The sequence below is a fragment of the Nelusetta ayraudi genome, unplaced genomic scaffold (assembly GCF_046127955.1).
Source record: "Nelusetta ayraudi isolate G7.1 ecotype Tasmania unplaced genomic scaffold, CSIRO-AGI_Nayr_v1 ptg000131l, whole genome shotgun sequence".
Lineage (NCBI taxonomy): Eukaryota > Metazoa > Chordata > Actinopteri > Tetraodontiformes > Monacanthidae > Nelusetta > Nelusetta ayraudi.
In genome coordinates, this window is record NW_027466181.1 from 1,526,265 (window position 1) to 1,544,417 (window position 18,153).

Genomic DNA, 18,153 nt, shown 5'->3' on the forward strand with positions numbered 1-18,153 from the left:
TCATGCAAAAATACAACATCAATAATGTGTATGGGTATGGCTGGCTAACCCTACAGCTGCCAACACCGTAATGGGTGTTACGGCATTTTTGGGCATCTGGATGATAGTTATGCTTATTTATGATACACAATTACAGTACATAATTACTATATACATTAGTGCAAAGATGTATATATAAAAAATAGATTAAAAAATAAAGACCTTGGAGTCCTTAAAAACAAACAAAGTCTCTGAACTTGGTATATATTGAGCTTCAGGTCAGGCAGGCATGTTTGTAAATGTGCAGTCCCAAAGACTGGCTTGATATACATATTTTAAAGATGGTATATAATGGGAAATTACAGGCAAAAAGTAAATTCAGACAAAGAGTGAGCGATTTACATTCTTCATTTTTTATTTCATCCAGTACAAAAGATGGAACATAAACAGCCAAAGTTGTTCAGCTGTTTCCCTGGACTTGTTGACTGGACCACTTAGTTGCTGTTCATGGTGTTTGCCAGCCAGTCAGAGAACATGCAGACCTGTGATTTAAAAATGACCAGAGTAAAGTTGAATTAGTGTAACGTGACATTTGAGTCAGACAAAAACACTTGGGCACAGCGTATGGATTACCTTGGCGTAGACGCCAGGGTTGTCCTTCTGAGCGCATCCGTAGCCCCAGGACACAACACCCTGCAGCTGACCATTGCACACCACGGGGCCACCAGAGTCACCCTGGAAACACACAGTGTTCATTGTGAAATGCCATGGAAGCTTAAATGAAGCTTGATACTGCAAATGGTGCCGTGTTTGTGCATACCTGGCAAGAGTCCTTGCCTCCCTCCAGGTATCCAGCGCAGAACATGGAAGAGTCGATCATGCCGGGGTAGGCGTTCTTGCAAGCACTGTCGGACAGGATGGGGATGTCCAGGCACTGCAGCTTGTCACCGTCAGCGGCTATAATGTGGGAAATGGGGAACAAATAGATTGAGATTAAGAATTGGAGGAGAGTTGACTTAAATATGTCCAATTGTTACTCACTGGAGCTCATGGTGTTGCCCCAGCCAGAGACTCTGCACATGGTTCCAGAAGCAGCACAGCCACTGGGCAGAGACACAGGCTGCACATAGCTGTTGAGGGTGGCGGGAGAGCTCAGCTTGATCAGCATGATGTCATTGCTGATGGTCCAGGAGTCATAGTTGGGGTGACGGATGACGCGGGAGGAGCTGATGAACTGCTCGGTACCCTCGTTGATCCCGATGTGGTGCTCGCCGAGACGCACCTGAATACGGCTGCAGAGGAGACAAAGGAGAGATCAGGACAGTCTGCGTGACTGAGGGAAAGTCAGGGTGAAGCCAGCATGCAAAGTGTGGAGTCGTGACCTACGACTTGTAGCAGTGAGCAGCAGACACAACCCAGTTGGCATTGACCAGGGAGCCACCGCAGAAGTGGTAGCCCACGTTCAGAGACACCTGGTGGGGCTCAGAGTAGGGGGTACACTCAAACCCTCCGACGATCTTGTCGTCCTCTGCGACTGGAAGACAGACAGGAATGACCTTATATCAGTATTGTTCAGTACCTACACATTTTATTCTACAAATTTAGTATGTGACTTTTTTTTTCTTCTCTTTTTTTCAGAAAAGAGGCAAGCAAGAACTTACAAGCAGCTCCGATGAGCAGAACAAGAATGAGACACCTCATGGTTGCTGTGTGATCTAGTCGATGATGGAACTTCGGCCTGGTTCCTGGTTTATATGGAACTGCTCCACCGCTTCCTTCCAACAAAACACGCCCTCACTGTTACTTTTAACCAATCAGAATGCTGTGAACTTGACAATGGAAATGCAAACATGCTGACAGTACTGTACAAGGAGTTAAAAAAAAAAAAAAAAAGGTACAGACAGTTTTACGCTAACATAAAAGTAAAACTTGCTAGGGTGGGTGATATGACCTTTGCTCTATTTCTTATATTCATTGTCCAGTTTTTGCCAAGAAGCTGTACATTTTGTGTGTAATTGCAATAGATATTGTGTTGAAAGTGCTTTGTAATTATTAACCCTGACTGGCTCAACTTTTGAGGATGTGGCTGTCAGTCTGCCAGATGCTCCGTTTCACAACCACGTGTTTCAGTAACTTTCACAGGAAAGCTGAGCTGTGTTTTTTTGTTTGTTTTTTTTACATTATAGTAGTTATCTTAGTTTTCTCTGTAAAATGACAGGTGCCAACGACCACTTTTTCAATTGCATTTTTTCTCAATAATCCTTTATATTTCTCGAAAGTGATTTTAAAAGATTAAAAAGCTTTGGCAAAATTTGCATTAACATTAAGATGCAAACGAAAAGAACTGCATGCTGTGCTGTATTGCTGCTGAACGATAGCAATTTTAGATATAGATATTAGTAGAACATTATCCCCTGCAGGATGTCCTACGCAACAGTCTCAAGGCTTATTGTGCAGACCATCTACAATTTAGATTCCAGTGTGTTGCTGGTAAATCAAATGTCTGTTTCTTGACTTCCTACAACAAGGAAACATCCTTGTTTTCTTCCCTTGTCTTGTCTGGCCATAATGACAAGCAGAAATGGTTCTGAATGTCTTTATAATGGTTGACAGATTTATTTTCAAAGGAAGTTCTTGTGACCCGATAGTGTTCCTAGATGTCGTGTGGCTTTATTATATTAATGTTATCCTAGCCGAGACCAAACCGAGGGAAGGAAAGAGAGTGAAAGAGAGAATAGAAAGGGGAGAGAGGGACAGAGATCAAGAGGCAACTAAATACAATACTGTCTCAATTTTATTTTATAATCATTTATCACATATTGAACAAAATTACTAATTAATAAAAAGAGAAAAAAAATGAACATGTAAATAAATAAAGATAGCCATAAATAACTACAATAAAGAATTGACTTGATGTGTGCGTGCGTACAAATGTGTCTTAAGTCTGTGTGTCTATGTGTTTGTCTATGTGAGTGTGTGTGTCTGAGAGTGTGCGTGTGTGCGTGCCTGCGTGTGCATGTGTGTGTGTGTGTGCGTGCCTGCGTGTGCATGTGTGTGCCACTGGAAGTGAGCTACGGGTTAGTGTACCACGCCACCACTCCAAGCAACTGTAAAGAAAGTTCCATATGCGCTGACATTATCCCTTGATGTACTTATCTGAAAGTTAATTGTGGCACAGATTTAAGGTATTATCATTTAATTAGTGTGTTTTAAGGTAGGATTGTTTGGCTACGGACCCTCCCACTAATTCCTTTGATTTTTGTTTCTTTTAATTTGTAATCCGACATTAACTACCTACCCATCTCTTAAATTCTGGGCATCATTTATTCAGACATGGTCAGACGGTGCAATGCGTGCAGTCATCAGAGCTACTCGAGGCCAAAATGTCCAAATGTGAGAATTCCATCCATTTACTTGTGAAAGTGTGATGATGATGATGATGATGATGATGATGATGATGATGATACCTCACTCAGGTTAGTGACAACACACCTATTCAGGTGAGTGTTCCAGTACCTGAGACCGGCTCACTGCTCTCTTGTTTAAATCTCCTTACACTCGTCAAAATGTTGTTACACTTCCATAATGATACCCAACCTGTGCTAGTTGATTTTGAAATGATCTGATCTTTCTCTGATAGATTTCTACAACAGATGTGAAACACACTTGTTCTCAATCCCACATTGTTTTTCTGGCCTAAAATATTAGTTTCAAAAGTTTTTGTTTTTTTGTTTTTTTAGAGTTCTTTTCCAATTATCATTGTCATCATATATATGATCTTAGAGCATATGTGATATATGTTATTTATTCAGTTATTGATTGATTTTTTACCATTATCTTGTGCAGGACTATATAACCTTGGCTGTTATCCTGGCATGCCTTCATGAAAGTACACCTCAGTACACCTCTCCATTCCCTCGCTCTCCTACAGTCACCATGTTCTATGCCTTCCGTGGCGCTTTTGCCACTACAAAACTATTGGAGGCTAGTGAGCTCAAGGAGGTGTTGTTGGTTTGACAGCCAACCAAAGTTAAACAGCTGCGTACCAGGCGAGCTTGTTATCATGGGCCTATGGCAGCAGGTGTGCCATTATTACTGTTATAAGTCAATGAAATGTATAAATGTATTTTGAAACTGCTCTTGAAGTAAACAACACTATATAATTAAACAAGAAACTGGGGGGGAAAGAAAACTAAGGTTTCTTAAAAATGGTAATGAAGACTCAGTCAAGACTTAGGAAGAGCTTCCAGAGGAGACTGACGTCTTCCTTAAACTTTCCATTACAGAACTTGTGTTGTTGTGCAAGGAGTGTAATTTGATTGCATACACGTACACTTACATGTTGGATGAATTTTAAATGTGTAGCGATTACCTTTTTCTTTTCTTTCAAAATAATATTATTAACATCCAATTTCTTTACAACAGTTGTGGTTCAAAAAATGAACAACCATCTCGTGTACATCTTAGTAGTCCCCCCCCCTTATCTGCTTTTTTTTTCAGATGCTGGGAAATCCACAGCTGAGAGATACGGTGTTTACAGTCTAAGCAGAGCTGAGAAGTGTGAATCTGGACAGCATGAGTGTGTTTGGTCATGAAACTTATTATAAAAATTATAGCAAAAACACATTACAATGCACAAAACAAGTCATTTTTAAAGTTTTCATAAGAAGAAAATATGTTGCATTAGAAGATGCCATGTTACTCTCCATATACTATTTCAAAGAAATAATTTCATGATTCATACATTATCAATTACTTTGTATTGTAACTTTAGAATACACAGTATTGTAAAGTTTAATTATGAACAACTTAATTGTCCTAGATGGTATCAAAAAGATAAAGAATCAATCAAACAACCACTGGTTTCCAAAACAGAGCCTTGTTTCATGCTAAAATAAAATTCGGAAGACTTTCTAACAAAATGTTACAAAAAGTTCACAAACAATTCTGGTGTTAGAATGAGAATGTGTGGTTTTACTTAATCACCTATTCCATATCCCACCTCTGTTATTGGCTGCTGACGGACCAATAGGAAGAGTTGGCAGAGTAGGGCAGTTCTCCCAGCTTTGGATATAAACCAGGAGCCCAGGTGAAGTTTCCATCATCGACTGGATCACACAGTAACCATGAGGTGTCTCATTCTTGTTCTGCTCATCGGAGCTGCTTGTAAGTTGCTTGCCTCTTTTTTTTCTTTTTTTTAAATGTCACATACTAAATTTGTAAGAAAAAAAAAAGACCTAGGTAGTGAATACCAAGTAGCCTATATTGACAGAAGGTAATTCCTGTCTGTCTTCCAGTCGCAGAGGACGACAAGATCGTCGGAGGGTTTGAGTGTACCCCCTACTCTGAGCCCCACCAGGTGTCTCTGAACGTGGGCTACCACTTCTGCGGTGGCTCCCTGGTCAATGCCAACTGGGTTGTGTCTGCTGCTCACTGCTACCAGTCGTACGTCACGACTCCACACTTTGCATGCTGGCTTCACCCTGACTTTCCCTCAGTCACGCAGACTGTCCTGATCACTCCTTTGTCTCCTCTGCAGCCGTATTCAGGTGCGTCTCGGCGAGCACCACATCGGGATCAACGAGGGTACCGAGCAGTTCATCAGCTCCTCCCGCGTCATCCGTCACCCCAACTATGACTCCTGGACCATCAGCAATGACATCATGCTGATCAAGCTGAGCTCTCCCGCCACCCTCAACAGCTATGTGCAGCCTGTGTCTCTGCCCAGTGGCTGTGCTGCTTCTGGAACCATGTGCAGAGTCTCTGGCTGGGGCAACACCATGAGCTCCAGTGAGTAACAATTGGACATATTTAAGTCAACTCTCCTCCAATTCTTAATCTCAATCTATTTGTTCCCCATTTCCCACATTATAGCCGCTGACGGTGACAAGCTGCAGTGCCTGGACATCCCCATCCTGTCCGACAGTGCTTGCAAGAACGCCTACCCCGGCATGATCGACTCTTCCATGTTCTGCGCTGGATACCTGGAGGGAGGCAAGGACTCTTGCCAGGTATGCACAAACACGGCACCATTTGCAGTATCGAGCTTCATTTAAGCTTCCATGGCATTTCACAATGAACACTGTGTGTTTCCAGGGTGACTCTGGTGGCCCCGTGGTGTGCAACGGTCAGCTGCAGGGTGTTGTGTCCTGGGGCTACGGATGCGCTCAGAAGGACAACCCTGGCGTCTACGCCAAGGTATTCCATACGCTGTGCCCAAGTGTTTTTGTCTGACTCAAATGTCACTTTAAACTAATTCAACTTTACTCTGGTCATTTTTAAATCACAGGTCTGCATGTTCTCTGACTGGCTGGCAAACACCATGAACAGCAACTAAGTGGTCCAGTCAACAAGTCCAGGGAAACAGCTGAACAACTTTGGCTGTTTATGTTCCATCTTTTGTACTGGATGAAATAAAAAATGAAGAATGTAAATCGCTCACTCTTTGTCTGAATTTACTTTTTGCCTGTAATTTCCCATTATATACTATTTTCACAATCTGTCTATATCAAGCCAGTCTTTGGGACTGCACATTTACAAACATGTCTGCCCCAACCCATCAGACACGCTCCAAATTAAGGAAACATCCATATCAATTCAAAAATATGCTATTCTTCACAATTTTACAGTCTTGCATTTGGTGAGAGATTCATAACTGGGTCATTTTGTGCTATGATGATAACCTGAAACTCAATATATAGAGTTTGTTTGGGACTTCAAGGTCCCACATTCTTAGAACGCCAAGGTCTTGATTTTTTAATTAGGATTTCAGTGAATTGAGAAAAAAAATGCATTCCAGACAAAAGTGTTTTAGAACATGCTTTCTGAAAAGTTGAACAAGCTAAACATTTCAAAGGTACTCTTTAGTTCTTTCTGGAGAGTTAACGGACAGATTGGAGAAACAGATTTGAGACATGGTATATGTCTGTGTAAAAGAAAGGTATAAATCTGCTGACTTAATATCACAGTTATGTGGATTTGATCACACTGCCTTAACAAAACTATTGCATAGTTTAAAGATGATAATTTAGTCTACATCAAAAATTTTCTTCAACCGTGGTCAAATTTTTCTTTGACCACTTGACACTATCTTGGGTCTAATGATGGACAAACTCTGAGAGGCAACAAACATTAGTTGCCTCTTAGTTGTTGACTTAAAAAAAAAAAAGTTTAAGTGAAACTTCTTTTTACTTGAACTTTGATTTAAAAAGTCCAAGTGTTGAGAAAAGACTGCGGCCTTATCATAGTATGTAGATAGAAACAAAAGGATATAGTCAATGAAACAAGTAAATGCTGAGTGAGAATTAGAACATATGTTGTTGCGACAAGAATGATAAATTAACTTCTTCACAAAGTTTTATCTCAATCTAATTTTGGAACTTAATCACCTATTCCATATCCCATGATTGTGATTGGTTCCTGTTGGACCAATGAAAAGAGTTGGGGGAGCAGGGCAGCTCTCTCAACATTGGGTATCAAACAGTAGCCCAAGCAAAGTTCCCTCATTGACAAAGTCACACATCGACAATGAGGTGTCTGGTCTTCATTCTGCTCATTGGAGCTGCTTGTAAAAAATTATGATTGTGTCAAAATTGAATGTGGTGTGGCCCAAGGCTCACTTTTAGGCCATATACCTTTTCACAAATACATCCTTCTACTTTGTAGCGTCACCAGGAGGCATGATATAACGTCCACAGCTTTGCTGATGACATACCGTGTATATTCACATCTGCTGTTGACACATGGCCACCTGATACCCTTTTAACTGTACTTTAGACATCACATCCTATATTGCAGAAAAACTCTCACTGCTCTCTGAGGGCCAAACTAAGGATTCAATCATCAGCAATAAGGCTCACAGAAAGAAAAAAAACCTGGCAAAACTAGATGTATTGTGCTCAAATCCATCCAATCCCGTCAAAAACCTGGGTGAAATTTCTGACTGAAGAGAATTTTATTCAACACATAAAACATCTCCCAAAAAAGGATTTTGTCACTTGAGGCATGTAGACAGAGTCCGCCCACTTCTCTTGCAGGCTACCAGAGAGAAGTATGTATATTTGCACTTTATAGCAATAAGTTGATTGATTGTTTGATTGATTTATATTAGTGTATACAACTATTCGCAAAGGAAATTTTGCATAATATGGCAAATTTGTGTAAATTAATAATCACAAAATAGGAGACTTTTAAAACTGCAATGAAGAAAAACAACTTGCAAAAATACCATTTAGTCCTCCATTTACTGAGTAATTCTCAATATACTGCCTCAAAAAAAAAATTGCGTAGTTCAGAGATGGAAACTTTAATTTTGACAAAAATAAAACATAGTTAAAAATACACAAGTTAATTCACAGTGTAATCATGGTATTATATATATATATATATATATATATATATATACATATATATATATATATATATATATATATACATATATATATATATACATATATATATATATACATATACATATATGCAATGAAACAAACCCTTCTTTAAAACACAAAACTTTACTGTTAAAATGAAATCTATTGGAAAAAAAATGGTGGACAAATAATCGCAGCGTGAGAATGAGAACATGTGGTTTCACAGGAACGCCAACTTCACTTCTATCTCAATCTAATTTTAGAATTTAATCACCTATTCCACATCTCACCCCTATGATTGGCTCCTGATGGACCAATGACAAGAGCGGGAGAGTAGGGCAGTTCTCCCAACTTTGGATATAAACCAGGAGCCCAGGTGAAGTTTCCATCATCGACTGGATCACACAGTAACCATGAGGTGTCTCATTCTTGTTCTGCTCATCGGAGCTGCTTGTAAGTTGCTTGCCTCTTTTTTTTCTTTTTTTTAAATGTCACATACTAAATTTGTAAGAAAAAAAAAAAGACCTAGGTAGTGAATACCAAGTAGCCTATATTGACAGAAGGTAATTCCTGTCTGTCTTCCAGTCGCAGAGGACGACAAGATCGTCGGAGGGTTTGAGTGTACCCCCTACTCTGAGCCCCACCAGGTGTCTCTGAACGTGGGCTACCACTTCTGCGGTGGCTCCCTGGTCAATGCCAACTGGGTTGTGTCTGCTGCTCACTGCTACCAGTCGTACGTCACGACTCCACACTTTGCATGCTGGCTTCACCCTGACTTTCCCTCAGTCACGCAGACTGTCCTGATCACTCCTTTGTCTCCTCTGCAGCCGTATTCAGGTGCGTCTCGGCGAGCACCACATCGGGATCAACGAGGGTACCGAGCAGTTCATCAGCTCCTCCCGCGTCATCCGTCACCCCAACTATGACTCCTGGACCATCAGCAATGACATCATGCTGATCAAGCTGAGCTCTCCCGCCACCCTCAACAGCTACGTGCAGCCTGTGTCTCTGCCCAGTGGCTGTGCTGCTTCTGGAACCATGTGCAGAGTCTCTGGCTGGGGCAACACCATGAGCTCCAGTGAGTAACAATTGGACATATTTAAGTCAACTCTCCTCCAATTCTTAATCTCAATCTATTTGTTCCCCATTTCCCACATTATAGCCGCTGACGGTGACAAGCTGCAGTGCCTGGACATCCCCATCCTGTCCGACAGTGCTTGCAAGAACGCCTACCCCGGCATGATCGACTCTTCCATGTTCTGCGCTGGATACCTGGAGGGAGGCAAGGACTCTTGCCAGGTATGCACAAACACGGCACCATTTGCAGTATCGAGCTTCATTTAAACTTCCATGGCATTTCACAATGAACACTGTGTGTTTCCAGGGTGACTCTGGTGGCCCCGTGGTGTGCAACGGTCAGCTGCAGGGTGTTGTGTCCTGGGGCTACGGATGCGCTCAGAAGGACAACCCTGGCGTCTACGCCAAGGTAATCCATACGCTGTGCCCAAGTGTTTTTGTCTGACTCAAATGTCACTTTAAACTAATTCAACTTTACTCTGGTCATTTTTAAATCACAGGTCTGCATGTTCTCTGACTGGCTGGCAAACACCATGAACAGCAACTAAGTGGTCCAGTCAACAAGTCCAGGGAAACAGCTGAACAACTTTGGCTGTTTATGTTCCATCTTTTGTACTGGATGAAATAAAAAATAAAGAATGTAAATCACCTAGTCTTTGTCTGGATTCATGTATCTGTAGTCATTATCACATAGAAAAGTGGAGCAACAACCCCCACACCCACCCCCCAAAAAGTTTCTTGCCTTCTTTCCTTCTCTGAACCAGTGAGGTTGCACACATTTACGAACATGTCGTGATGAGTCATCTGTCCAATTCTTTTAATAAGAATGCCGCCTTGTGGCTTGATAGCAGAAGAAACCAGTTGTGTTCCATATGTTTTGATTGAAGGGAACAGAAAATCAATACAATTTCTGACATGTACAAGATCAAAATCTGTCATTGTGTTGACAGATTCATAACTGGGTCACATTGTACCGTGACAATATCTGGAGCTAATGTAAGACAGAAAAATTACAAATAAAGTGTTTTTTTTGTTCGTTTGGTTTTTTTTTAAAAAGAAGAGAATAAATCCTCATTAGTCCTGTGTGTGGACATTGCACGAAGAAGAAATGCAAAGTTCAAGAAATTAATTAGGAGCTACAGGACCTTGGCTTTTCAATTCAATAAAGTGTATTTACATTGATCATTCTATTATTGCCTGGATCTTTAATGCCTACTAATAATTCAATTTAATTCTGATGCATGTTCTCTAACATTCTAATATTTGATTAAAACAGGGGCGATTCTAGGATCAAAGCTTTAGGAGTGCTGAGCACCCAATGAGCCTTACCACCACCACCGCCAACAGGACGGTCTACTCACTCTTTTTTCCAACAAAATGAGGGACAAAAAAAGAATATTGCTATTTTGAATGTGCATTCTGACACCTGTGTGAGAATAAGATCATATATATATATATATATATATATATATATATATATATATATATATATATATATATATATATATATATATATATATATATATATATATATAATTTTATTTATTTATTTATTTATTTATTTATTTATTTTTTGGGGGGGGCAGGAGTGCAGGGGGGTTGACTAGAAAAAGAAAGATAAATCTTTTAAAACGTTCTTTTAAACTTTTCTTTAATTTTAAGTTAAACGGTTAAAGAAGAAAAGCAAAAAGCAGCATTTCTTTTTCTGGTTGAGTATTCCAGCCATCAAAAACATTTGAACCACTGTTCTTAAAATGATATGACTGGGTAATGAGCCAACGTTAGCTGTTAGGACCAGTATCCGTTAGTAGTCCTTCCTAACAATATTAAAAAATAATATCCAGAATGTTTTTGAGAGGCAAAATGGGCACTGTTAATAACTGAAATATGTTGGTACTGAAGGATAATATAAACGTAAGACACTTTAGTTGAGTATCCATTTATTATATGAATATTATGTTTTAACTTAAGTAGAAGTTGACTCTTTATTGGACATTGTTTGAGCTTGTTAACGATGAGGTAAAAGTGTAAAACAGTAACTTTTCATTATTACTTTTGGGGGTGCTGAGTTTAATTTTGGGGACACTGAGGCACCTCCAAAGTAGGGCTCGCATCAACAATAGAGAATGTCGAAAGTGCTACAAATCTGTTAATCTGTAAAGCTATGAACTATAAATGCATTATACTCAACAATATATCTCATCTGAGCGACTTGACCTGCCATTGGACAGTCAAAACATGCATTGAAAGCAAACAGCCTGACCAGACTACATTTTTCTTTGTCGTACACAGGACAGCTCCTTTAACATGTTGCATGTTGGAAGACAAAATAAATAACATTTTAAAAATCGTAAAATTTGCGGTATGAAGTTTTTTGGTTTGTTGTTAAAGACATTGTTATTTAACAGATACAGTAAACCTATGCACTAAACCCAGTCGTTAAATTAGCGGAACTGCTTTTTCACAGTCGAAGGAACGACCCGGACGGATTTTGGCGACGCACCGCCCATGTCAGATTTCGAAAGTCTGACTTCACTGACCTCGGTGCTGATTTTTCTGAACTCGTGGCTACATTTCTTATTCTGGGAAGAACACACTCTAATGAAAGTATACGCTGCAAACAGATATATTCATATTTTCGTGTAAGTATTATTATTTTTTTTGTCTGACGCGGAATTTGGCGGACATCATGCGCCTCACTTTGCAAATGTTGATCTCCCACGGCCGGGTGGCCCGGAAAATGGGTCTGGGTCCAGAGTCCCGAATCAACATGCTGCGGAACATTCTGTCGGGCTTGGTTCGACACGAGAGGATCGAAACGACGCTGGCACGAGCAGATGAAGTCCGCTTCTACGCCGAGAAGGTAACGGCGATGCATCGCTGCTGCTGCTGTTGGCTTGCTAACGTTGAGCTGATGAACTGGGAGGGACGTTTGTCTCTCTTAAGTAAATTCCAAATTGGATTAATTGAACTCACCATGTGATATTACATTTGTTCGTTAGCATTGGTAAAATTGAAATGTGCATTGTTAGTGTTATTTTACTTGATTATTCTCACATAGGGAAAATGTATACGATTTTAGTCATTTTAAAAACAAGTTATTAAAGTTATAATAATAAAAACAGCAGCAACAACAACAACAACCCTGCACCACCTCTTTCTTCACTAAATTGAGCGCAGGAGCTAAACTAAAAAAATGTTGCCATTGCGCTCCCCAAACCCTCAACACGACATTTTGAAAATCAATAACTGGCTTATCAATTTGTCATAATTGAACTGTGAAGCTGAAGATTTTATTTTTGAACCAGTCATTCTCACATTTAATTTATTTATTTATTTTTATCTTACAGATGATCGATTACGCCAAAAAGGGAGACGCTAATGAGAAAGCAATGAAAATGGCCAGTTTTTGGCTGACGGTGGGTATCTGCTCCTGTTAGCTGCGTCCAATTGCACATGCTGACCTTGTAAATCGAAGCAGCTACTGGCGCTTTGTTGAGTTTGAATCACTTCCCGTCCCTGCAGGAGAAGGATCTGGTTCCAAAGCTTTTCAAGGTCCTCGCACCTCGGTTTGAGGGTCAGCCGAGCGGCTACACGCGGATGGCACGTCTCCCCAACAGGCAGAACCTTGACAGAGCCAAAATGGCTGTACTGGAGTACAAAGGGAACCCCTTCCCACCTCTCTATCCTGCGAAGAAGGAGAATGAGCTCAGCCTCATCAACCAGCTGCTCAAGGGCTACCGAGAGGACAGGGCACAACTGTTTCCAGCCAAAGAGAAATGAAACTGGGATGGCGCCAAAATCCAAGCAGGTGGCTGGTGAAACCGAGAGCGACTTCACACTGCAGACTGAAGTGTGTCACCAACAGTTTCAGTTTGAAAGGACATTCATTATGTAACGTGTGTTAATAAATATTTTTTATAACAAAAAAAACAAGCTAACAAATTTTTTTTTTTAGTTTGCTTTGTGCACTGGGTTAAAGAACAAAAATATAAACCCTCCACTATATGTGAGAACAGCTGAAAGGTGCATCACAGAGCCATAACTATTATATCATCATATTTTTTACACAAGTATTTTAATGTGCAAAAGGTAAACATGAAATCTGGATATTTCAGTCAATACCAAGCCATTAATCTGAACCACAAGTAAATCTAAACATAACAGCGCTGATTAGCCATGAGCTCATAAATTATGCAGTGAACCTCCTGAGATTTAGGCCTTTTTTTTGTTAACACCAAGTTACTTGTCCTTTTGTTTTGCCATCAGAAACAAAAGTAATTTGGTGTCCACTGGAGTGTGATACTGTAATTTTGTCGTAGTCACTTCATCTGACGGGGCTGACAAAAGAGAATATCCCATCACATATAAATAAATTAACATAAATTAAATGCAATCTATGTACCACGCATCACAACAAAATTATTTAAGAAGTTTTAATTGTGATCTGGCTGAATACATTGAGTAGATTTATGCTCCTCTTAAGAAAGGAAGTGGGTTTTTTATGTTAGCGATAATTATTTAGCTTGGCCTACTTCTGATAGAAGCAAGCTGTGGTCTTCTAACACACTTGTAATGAGAGCAGAGTCATCCTGAAATAGAACTGCAGATGTTAGATCCGCTCTTGCGGACCCGTGCCACCCATCGCCTGACCCACAACAAAGGCAGGGCCGCCGAATGACACATGCACTCAGGGAAAAGCCGATAATAAAACCATATTTTATTGTTTTGGCAAAAAGTGTATATGTACAGCATATTTAGAATTGTCTTTTGACACCATACAAATGCATTGGAGCGGTGCTTCAGTGATGTGCTCTTAACCAGATTGCTCCGAGTTGCCTAAAAGCTGTGCTGTTTGCCAACATGCTACTGAAATCTTCAAGTCCGTCCCTCCCCCGGCCCTCCCGCCTCAGCTTGAGCGTCTCAGTCCCCAGGGTCGTAGGTGAGCGTACATGAGGCCGAAGCAGCGAAACAAACAAACAAAAAAAGGCAGGCGTTAAGTCAGTTAGAGGACTCGCCTGCAGTCCACTCGGTCACGTCATGGCACGCGAGAAATGGCAGACATGCCCAATATAAACCAGACACGTGATCAAAGTCGACGACTATTACTCAGACTCGCAGTATCGCTCTGTTTTCACGGACTACACCTCATGACGACACTCACACAACGTACACGCCACAGTCCTAACACCCTAAAGAAGTTTATCACAGCAGAACTGCCACCGACACATCTGTGGACTAATAGCTGGCAACCATTTTTAAAAAATCATTTAGTAGATGGTCAGGATAAGACGTTGGATTTGTTGGGGTCCATCCACTTAGCATTTTTTGAACTGCAGGAAGCTGGTGGTGAAAAAAAAAAAAATCTCTTCGCTATTGAACAAAGCAATCTGGTTTCTAAAAGGTCCTGATAGTCAAAAACCAGCTTCAGACTTTACGTACAAAGTGTCACAAAGTGTGTGTGTGTGTGTGTGTGTAATACTGCTGGATGTGGTGTGACTACAGGTCATCGAAGCATTCTTATAAGGTGACATCATCACGGATAAAGAGACTAAGACCAGGAACATTAAAGTGCTCCATGCAGGACAGACATAATGTACATTTGTGTCGCCACTTTTCACAGTTCGTCTACATGAATCTGTTGTTTTTTTTTCTTTGTTTTTTTTAAATCCAGTCATTCTGAAAGATACAGCTTTGAATTATTTGTCAAGACTTAAAATTTACTTTGCCACCACACTGCAGTGACATTTCAAATTTCCACAGGACTATTCTACAGTTTCACTGTTGCTAAGAGTTCCTCCCAGTGTCAATACAATGGAAAAGTCTGTATTTCTGTCACTGTCATCTCAAGATATGGCAGGTTTGGATTCCCACCCAAGTCTTCCAGACTTTTGGAAGACAATGCACTAGCGGTAAGGACCAACTGTCACTGGGAGCTATCACTGTTCTGACAACTGTGTGCAACTTGTTCCTCATCGTCATGTGAATGAGAAAATGACACCACATGTTCAGAAACATCAGCGGTGACCAGCAACAGGTGAAATGTCAATTCTGGGCCAACTGTACCTTTAAATATCAAAGTGATATAAAGCAACGTCTCAGTAACAGGACAGGGGTAAGAATGAAGCTACTCCCTAAATAATTTGGAGTAAAGAAAGGTGTAGAGTGGCGTAACTTCAGAGTCACCCCTGTCCGTGAGCTACGTTGCATCAGTACATTCACCAGCGTCTACATACACAAACAACGTTTTTCAGCAGGCAAAATTCCAGTACAGCCCCAATACTGGATTTCATATGGAGTTTTTTTTTTTTTTTTTTTGGACAGCGCAAGTTGAGTTTTAGGGGTTGGAATCACGACAGACAGGTCGCAGCTTATCGAAAATATACCACCGCCTATTGTATGTATCTTTAAAAAAAAAAAAAAAAGAGTATTGATTTCAATGCACACAAAACTTGGTTATGGTCACATGGCGACACATACATCAGAATTTCTGAGCGGGAAGTACAATACGAACATGCGGGTATTTTTTTTTTTTTTTTTTCGTGTTTGTTTTTCAGTGCCCACAGTAAACATGACATTTTACATTAACACGTCAGCATATCAATTCAGAATATCCAACTGCAATGAAGGCATACAAGAATATAAATTAAGCCAGCTGCGTTTGTTTTTTTCATGAGAGTAAATATCAACGCTTTTATCAAAATGTGTCAAACATAAAAAGCCCTGCCAACCCCCCCACCCCCCTTTACATTAATGGGATTACTATAATGGCATGATATTCTTCTGATGGTCAAAGCACCAACGGGAAATTCAAAGTTGAGGAAAGAAGGGAAAAAAAACAACAACATGAAAAACCTTTGAACCCACATGGAGCTGTGGCTGACAGCGCCCTCTGCTGTTCGCTATTTACACTCTTCCAGGCACGCCGTATGAGGCCTTGTGAATCTTTTCAATTAAAAGAACGACCTCGCGCACAGCAGCTATCACTCTATTGCTCTGGCTACACCCACTTTGTAAACCCGCTCCCTCCGCAACTCTTTTCCCGGTCGACATCAAATATTTATTGCTTCTTCAATTCTTTAAACGAGAACTCCCCGCCCCGCTCCTCCACGCCGGCGCGTTGCGTGTACAGGTGAGAAGGGACCGCCGTGGGGTTCCGCCTCTTTTTTTTTCCTTTCTTCTTCTTCTTCTTCCTATTTCCTCCTCGTGATTCGGCGGCCGCCGACGCTGTTTCCTCCTCGAGTCTTCAAGTTGCAACCCCCTTTCACGCCTCTTTTACGTGACATTGTTATTCCGTCCATCCCTCCGTGACGTCCCCCATCTCCCACCTGTCTCTCCGGCTCATGCCTTGGTCCCGTACCCGGCTCCTCCTCCGCCGAGCCCGCCTACCCCGCTCTGCATGCTGAAGTACTCGGTGAAGGAGGGCAGCCGCGGTGGCAGCGGGGGCGAGCGCGTAGCCGGGCGCGGCGGCACCGGAGGCGGAGGAGGAGGCGGGAGGGCGGTGGTCAGGTCGGCCGCGGTGGTGATGATCTTGTGCTCGCTGTTCCTCGCCACTTCCGGACCCTTGCGGGCCACCGTTTCCTCCACCGTCTTCACCGGGTCCTGAGAGGGAAGAGGCAACGGCGGCGTCAGTGGTCAGGCGAAGAGATTAGTATTAGTATATCTCTCAGAGATGTTTCATATTTTCTAGCTCCTCGTGGTTTGTTTGACGTTGTTTTTTTTGTTTTTTTTTTCACTTGTCGCAGTTCTTGACTCCCCCGTTTTCTCCTTATTTTACTGAGTGAATCTCATTGTCAGTGAACTGAAGTGTTTGACGCTTTTCTTGGCCTTGAGAAAGAGGACGCTGATCTCAACGGCACTGACCTCGTGAAATAGAGGTTGAATGGAAAAAAAAAAAAAAAAAAGAAGTGTTCCTAAAGTTCCTTATTTTACCCTTCTGTAGATCTTCAATTCTTTTTCATTCCACATTTTAAGTGAATCATCGCATGAAAACTGGACACAGCTGCAGGGAACAGCAACGTTTAGCCTCGCTGATGTGCTCCGTTATCGCTTCTTGCAGCTCATTTGTTGCTGCTGTTTAAAGGTGAAAATAGGGCAGAGGTACAGTATCATGGCCCGTTGTGACGTCACAAAGGGCCATGACACTGTTTCACTCTGAAAAGTAAATGCAGTTTTCGATATTCTGATACCGTTTGCTTTTTCCAAATACAAAAGAAAAACATACCGTCATTGGTAAACAGAAACGGCACACAAATGGTCACATCAGCTTATTCAAGCACGCGCGCACACACACCCACACACACACCAAAGCATCCTTATTTGCATGTAGACTCTGGCCCCTTCCTCTCTGACCTTCACCACACAGGTGACGAAACGAAGCGGAAAACAGACTCCGCCCGGTTCCTGACCGACTTCCTCCGACTCACCTCTTACGGTAATGAGCCGCCTGACCTGAAAGTGGGTCCTTGTAGACGCGGTGCAAGAAACAACATGCTATACATCACAATCTGACAGCTTCCTCTGCGGTTCAGAGATGCTGCGGTCGTTAAATAGGTCAGGCTGGATTACGCACGTCCTGGGTTTCCTGACCTTCAACTCGATTACTTTGCTTCCTGGAAAGCAGATCTCACTCCGCCGACAGAGCCAACTATCTTTTTTTATTATAACATTTTTTTCTTAAATTGTTTTTGCTGCCTAATTGCTAAACTAACACCAAACACATGATTTT

The 18,153-nt window shown here is 41.4% G+C and overlaps 5 protein-coding genes across 6 annotated transcripts in view; 3 read left to right on the forward strand and 2 right to left on the reverse strand.

Moving 5' to 3' along the window:
- Nucleotides 1-376: 376 nt before the first annotated feature.
- LOC142904738 (trypsin-2-like) lies at nucleotides 377-1,797 on the reverse strand. Its single transcript, XM_076051023.1, has 6 exons — nucleotides 1,641-1,797; nucleotides 1,366-1,513; nucleotides 1,021-1,271; nucleotides 800-936; nucleotides 613-714; nucleotides 377-521 (listed from the first exon to the last, which is right to left on the reverse strand). The coding sequence occupies exons 1-6, from the start codon at nucleotides 1,678-1,680 to the stop codon at nucleotides 474-476; spliced, it is 726 nt and encodes a 241-aa protein (XP_075907138.1). The 5' UTR covers nucleotides 1,681-1,797; the 3' UTR covers nucleotides 377-473.
- Nucleotides 1,798-4,994: 3,197 nt separating this feature from the next.
- LOC142904736 (trypsin-2-like) lies at nucleotides 4,995-6,413 on the forward strand. Its single transcript, XM_076051020.1, has 6 exons — nucleotides 4,995-5,145; nucleotides 5,277-5,424; nucleotides 5,519-5,769; nucleotides 5,854-5,990; nucleotides 6,076-6,177; nucleotides 6,269-6,413. Exons 1-6 carry the CDS (start codon nucleotides 5,106-5,108, stop codon nucleotides 6,314-6,316), a joined length of 726 nt encoding a protein of 241 aa, XP_075907135.1. The 5' UTR covers nucleotides 4,995-5,105; the 3' UTR covers nucleotides 6,317-6,413.
- Nucleotides 6,414-7,462: 1,049 nt separating this feature from the next.
- Nucleotides 7,463-10,077, forward strand: LOC142904737 (trypsin-2-like). Of its 2 annotated transcripts, none has more exons than XM_076051022.1 (6): nucleotides 7,463-7,546; nucleotides 8,934-9,081; nucleotides 9,176-9,426; nucleotides 9,511-9,647; nucleotides 9,733-9,834; nucleotides 9,926-10,077. In XM_076051022.1, exons 1-6 carry the CDS (start codon nucleotides 7,507-7,509, stop codon nucleotides 9,971-9,973), a joined length of 726 nt encoding a protein of 241 aa, XP_075907137.1. In that variant the 5' UTR covers nucleotides 7,463-7,506; the 3' UTR covers nucleotides 9,974-10,077. The 2 variants fall into 2 exon arrangements, with proteins under 2 accessions (XP_075907137.1, XP_075907136.1); XM_076051021.1 differs by lacking the exon at nucleotides 7,463-7,546 and adding an exon at nucleotides 8,666-8,801.
- A 1,830-nt stretch (nucleotides 10,078-11,907) lies between these two features.
- On the forward strand, nucleotides 11,908-13,360 carry mrpl17 (mitochondrial ribosomal protein L17). Its single transcript, XM_076051025.1, has 3 exons — nucleotides 11,908-12,288; nucleotides 12,776-12,844; nucleotides 12,951-13,360. The coding sequence occupies exons 1-3, from the start codon at nucleotides 12,115-12,117 to the stop codon at nucleotides 13,206-13,208; spliced, it is 501 nt and encodes a 166-aa protein (XP_075907140.1). The 5' UTR covers nucleotides 11,908-12,114; the 3' UTR covers nucleotides 13,209-13,360.
- Nucleotides 13,361-15,066: 1,706 nt separating this feature from the next.
- The window catches only part of tmem145 (transmembrane protein 145), a 45,122-nt gene continuing 42,035 nt past the window's right edge, over nucleotides 15,067-18,153 (reverse strand). Inside the window, exon 15 of the mRNA XM_076051007.1 lies at nucleotides 15,067-17,027. Within this exon, the coding sequence (XP_075907122.1) occupies nucleotides 16,767-17,027 (261 nt within the window). The 3' untranslated portion in view covers nucleotides 15,067-16,766. The remainder of the gene's footprint in view (nucleotides 17,028-18,153) is intronic.

Bases quoted from the DNA above. Each gene is read 5' to 3' on its own strand.
- LOC142904737 (XM_076051022.1), top strand. From the start codon at position 7,507: ATGAGGTGTCTGGTCTTCATTCTGCTCATTGGAGCTGCTT. The intron at 7,547-8,933 runs GTAAAAAATTAT...TCTGTCTTCCAG, and splicing joins TCTGCTCATTGGAGCTGCTT to TCGCAGAGGACGACAAGATC. The intron at 9,835-9,925 runs GTAATCCATACG...TTTAAATCACAG, and splicing joins ACCCTGGCGTCTACGCCAAG to GTCTGCATGTTCTCTGACTG.
- LOC142904736 (XM_076051020.1), top strand. From the start codon at position 5,106: ATGAGGTGTCTCATTCTTGTTCTGCTCATCGGAGCTGCTT. The intron at 5,770-5,853 runs GTGAGTAACAAT...CCCACATTATAG, and splicing joins GGGCAACACCATGAGCTCCA to CCGCTGACGGTGACAAGCTG. The intron at 5,991-6,075 runs GTATGCACAAAC...GTGTGTTTCCAG, and splicing joins GAGGCAAGGACTCTTGCCAG to GGTGACTCTGGTGGCCCCGT.
- LOC142904738 (XM_076051023.1), bottom strand. From the start codon at position 1,680: ATGAGGTGTCTCATTCTTGTTCTGCTCATCGGAGCTGCTT. The intron at 1,272-1,365 runs GTAGGTCACGAC...TCTCCTCTGCAG, and splicing joins GCTGCTCACTGCTACAAGTC to CCGTATTCAGGTGCGTCTCG. The intron at 715-799 runs GTATGCACAAAC...GTGTGTTTCCAG, and splicing joins GAGGCAAGGACTCTTGCCAG to GGTGACTCTGGTGGCCCCGT.
- mrpl17 (XM_076051025.1), top strand. From the start codon at position 12,115: ATGCGCCTCACTTTGCAAATGTTGATCTCCCACGGCCGGGTGGCCCGG. The intron at 12,289-12,775 runs GTAACGGCGATG...TTTATCTTACAG, and splicing joins TCCGCTTCTACGCCGAGAAG to ATGATCGATTACGCCAAAAA. The intron at 12,845-12,950 runs GTGGGTATCTGC...CCGTCCCTGCAG, and splicing joins TGGCCAGTTTTTGGCTGACG to GAGAAGGATCTGGTTCCAAA.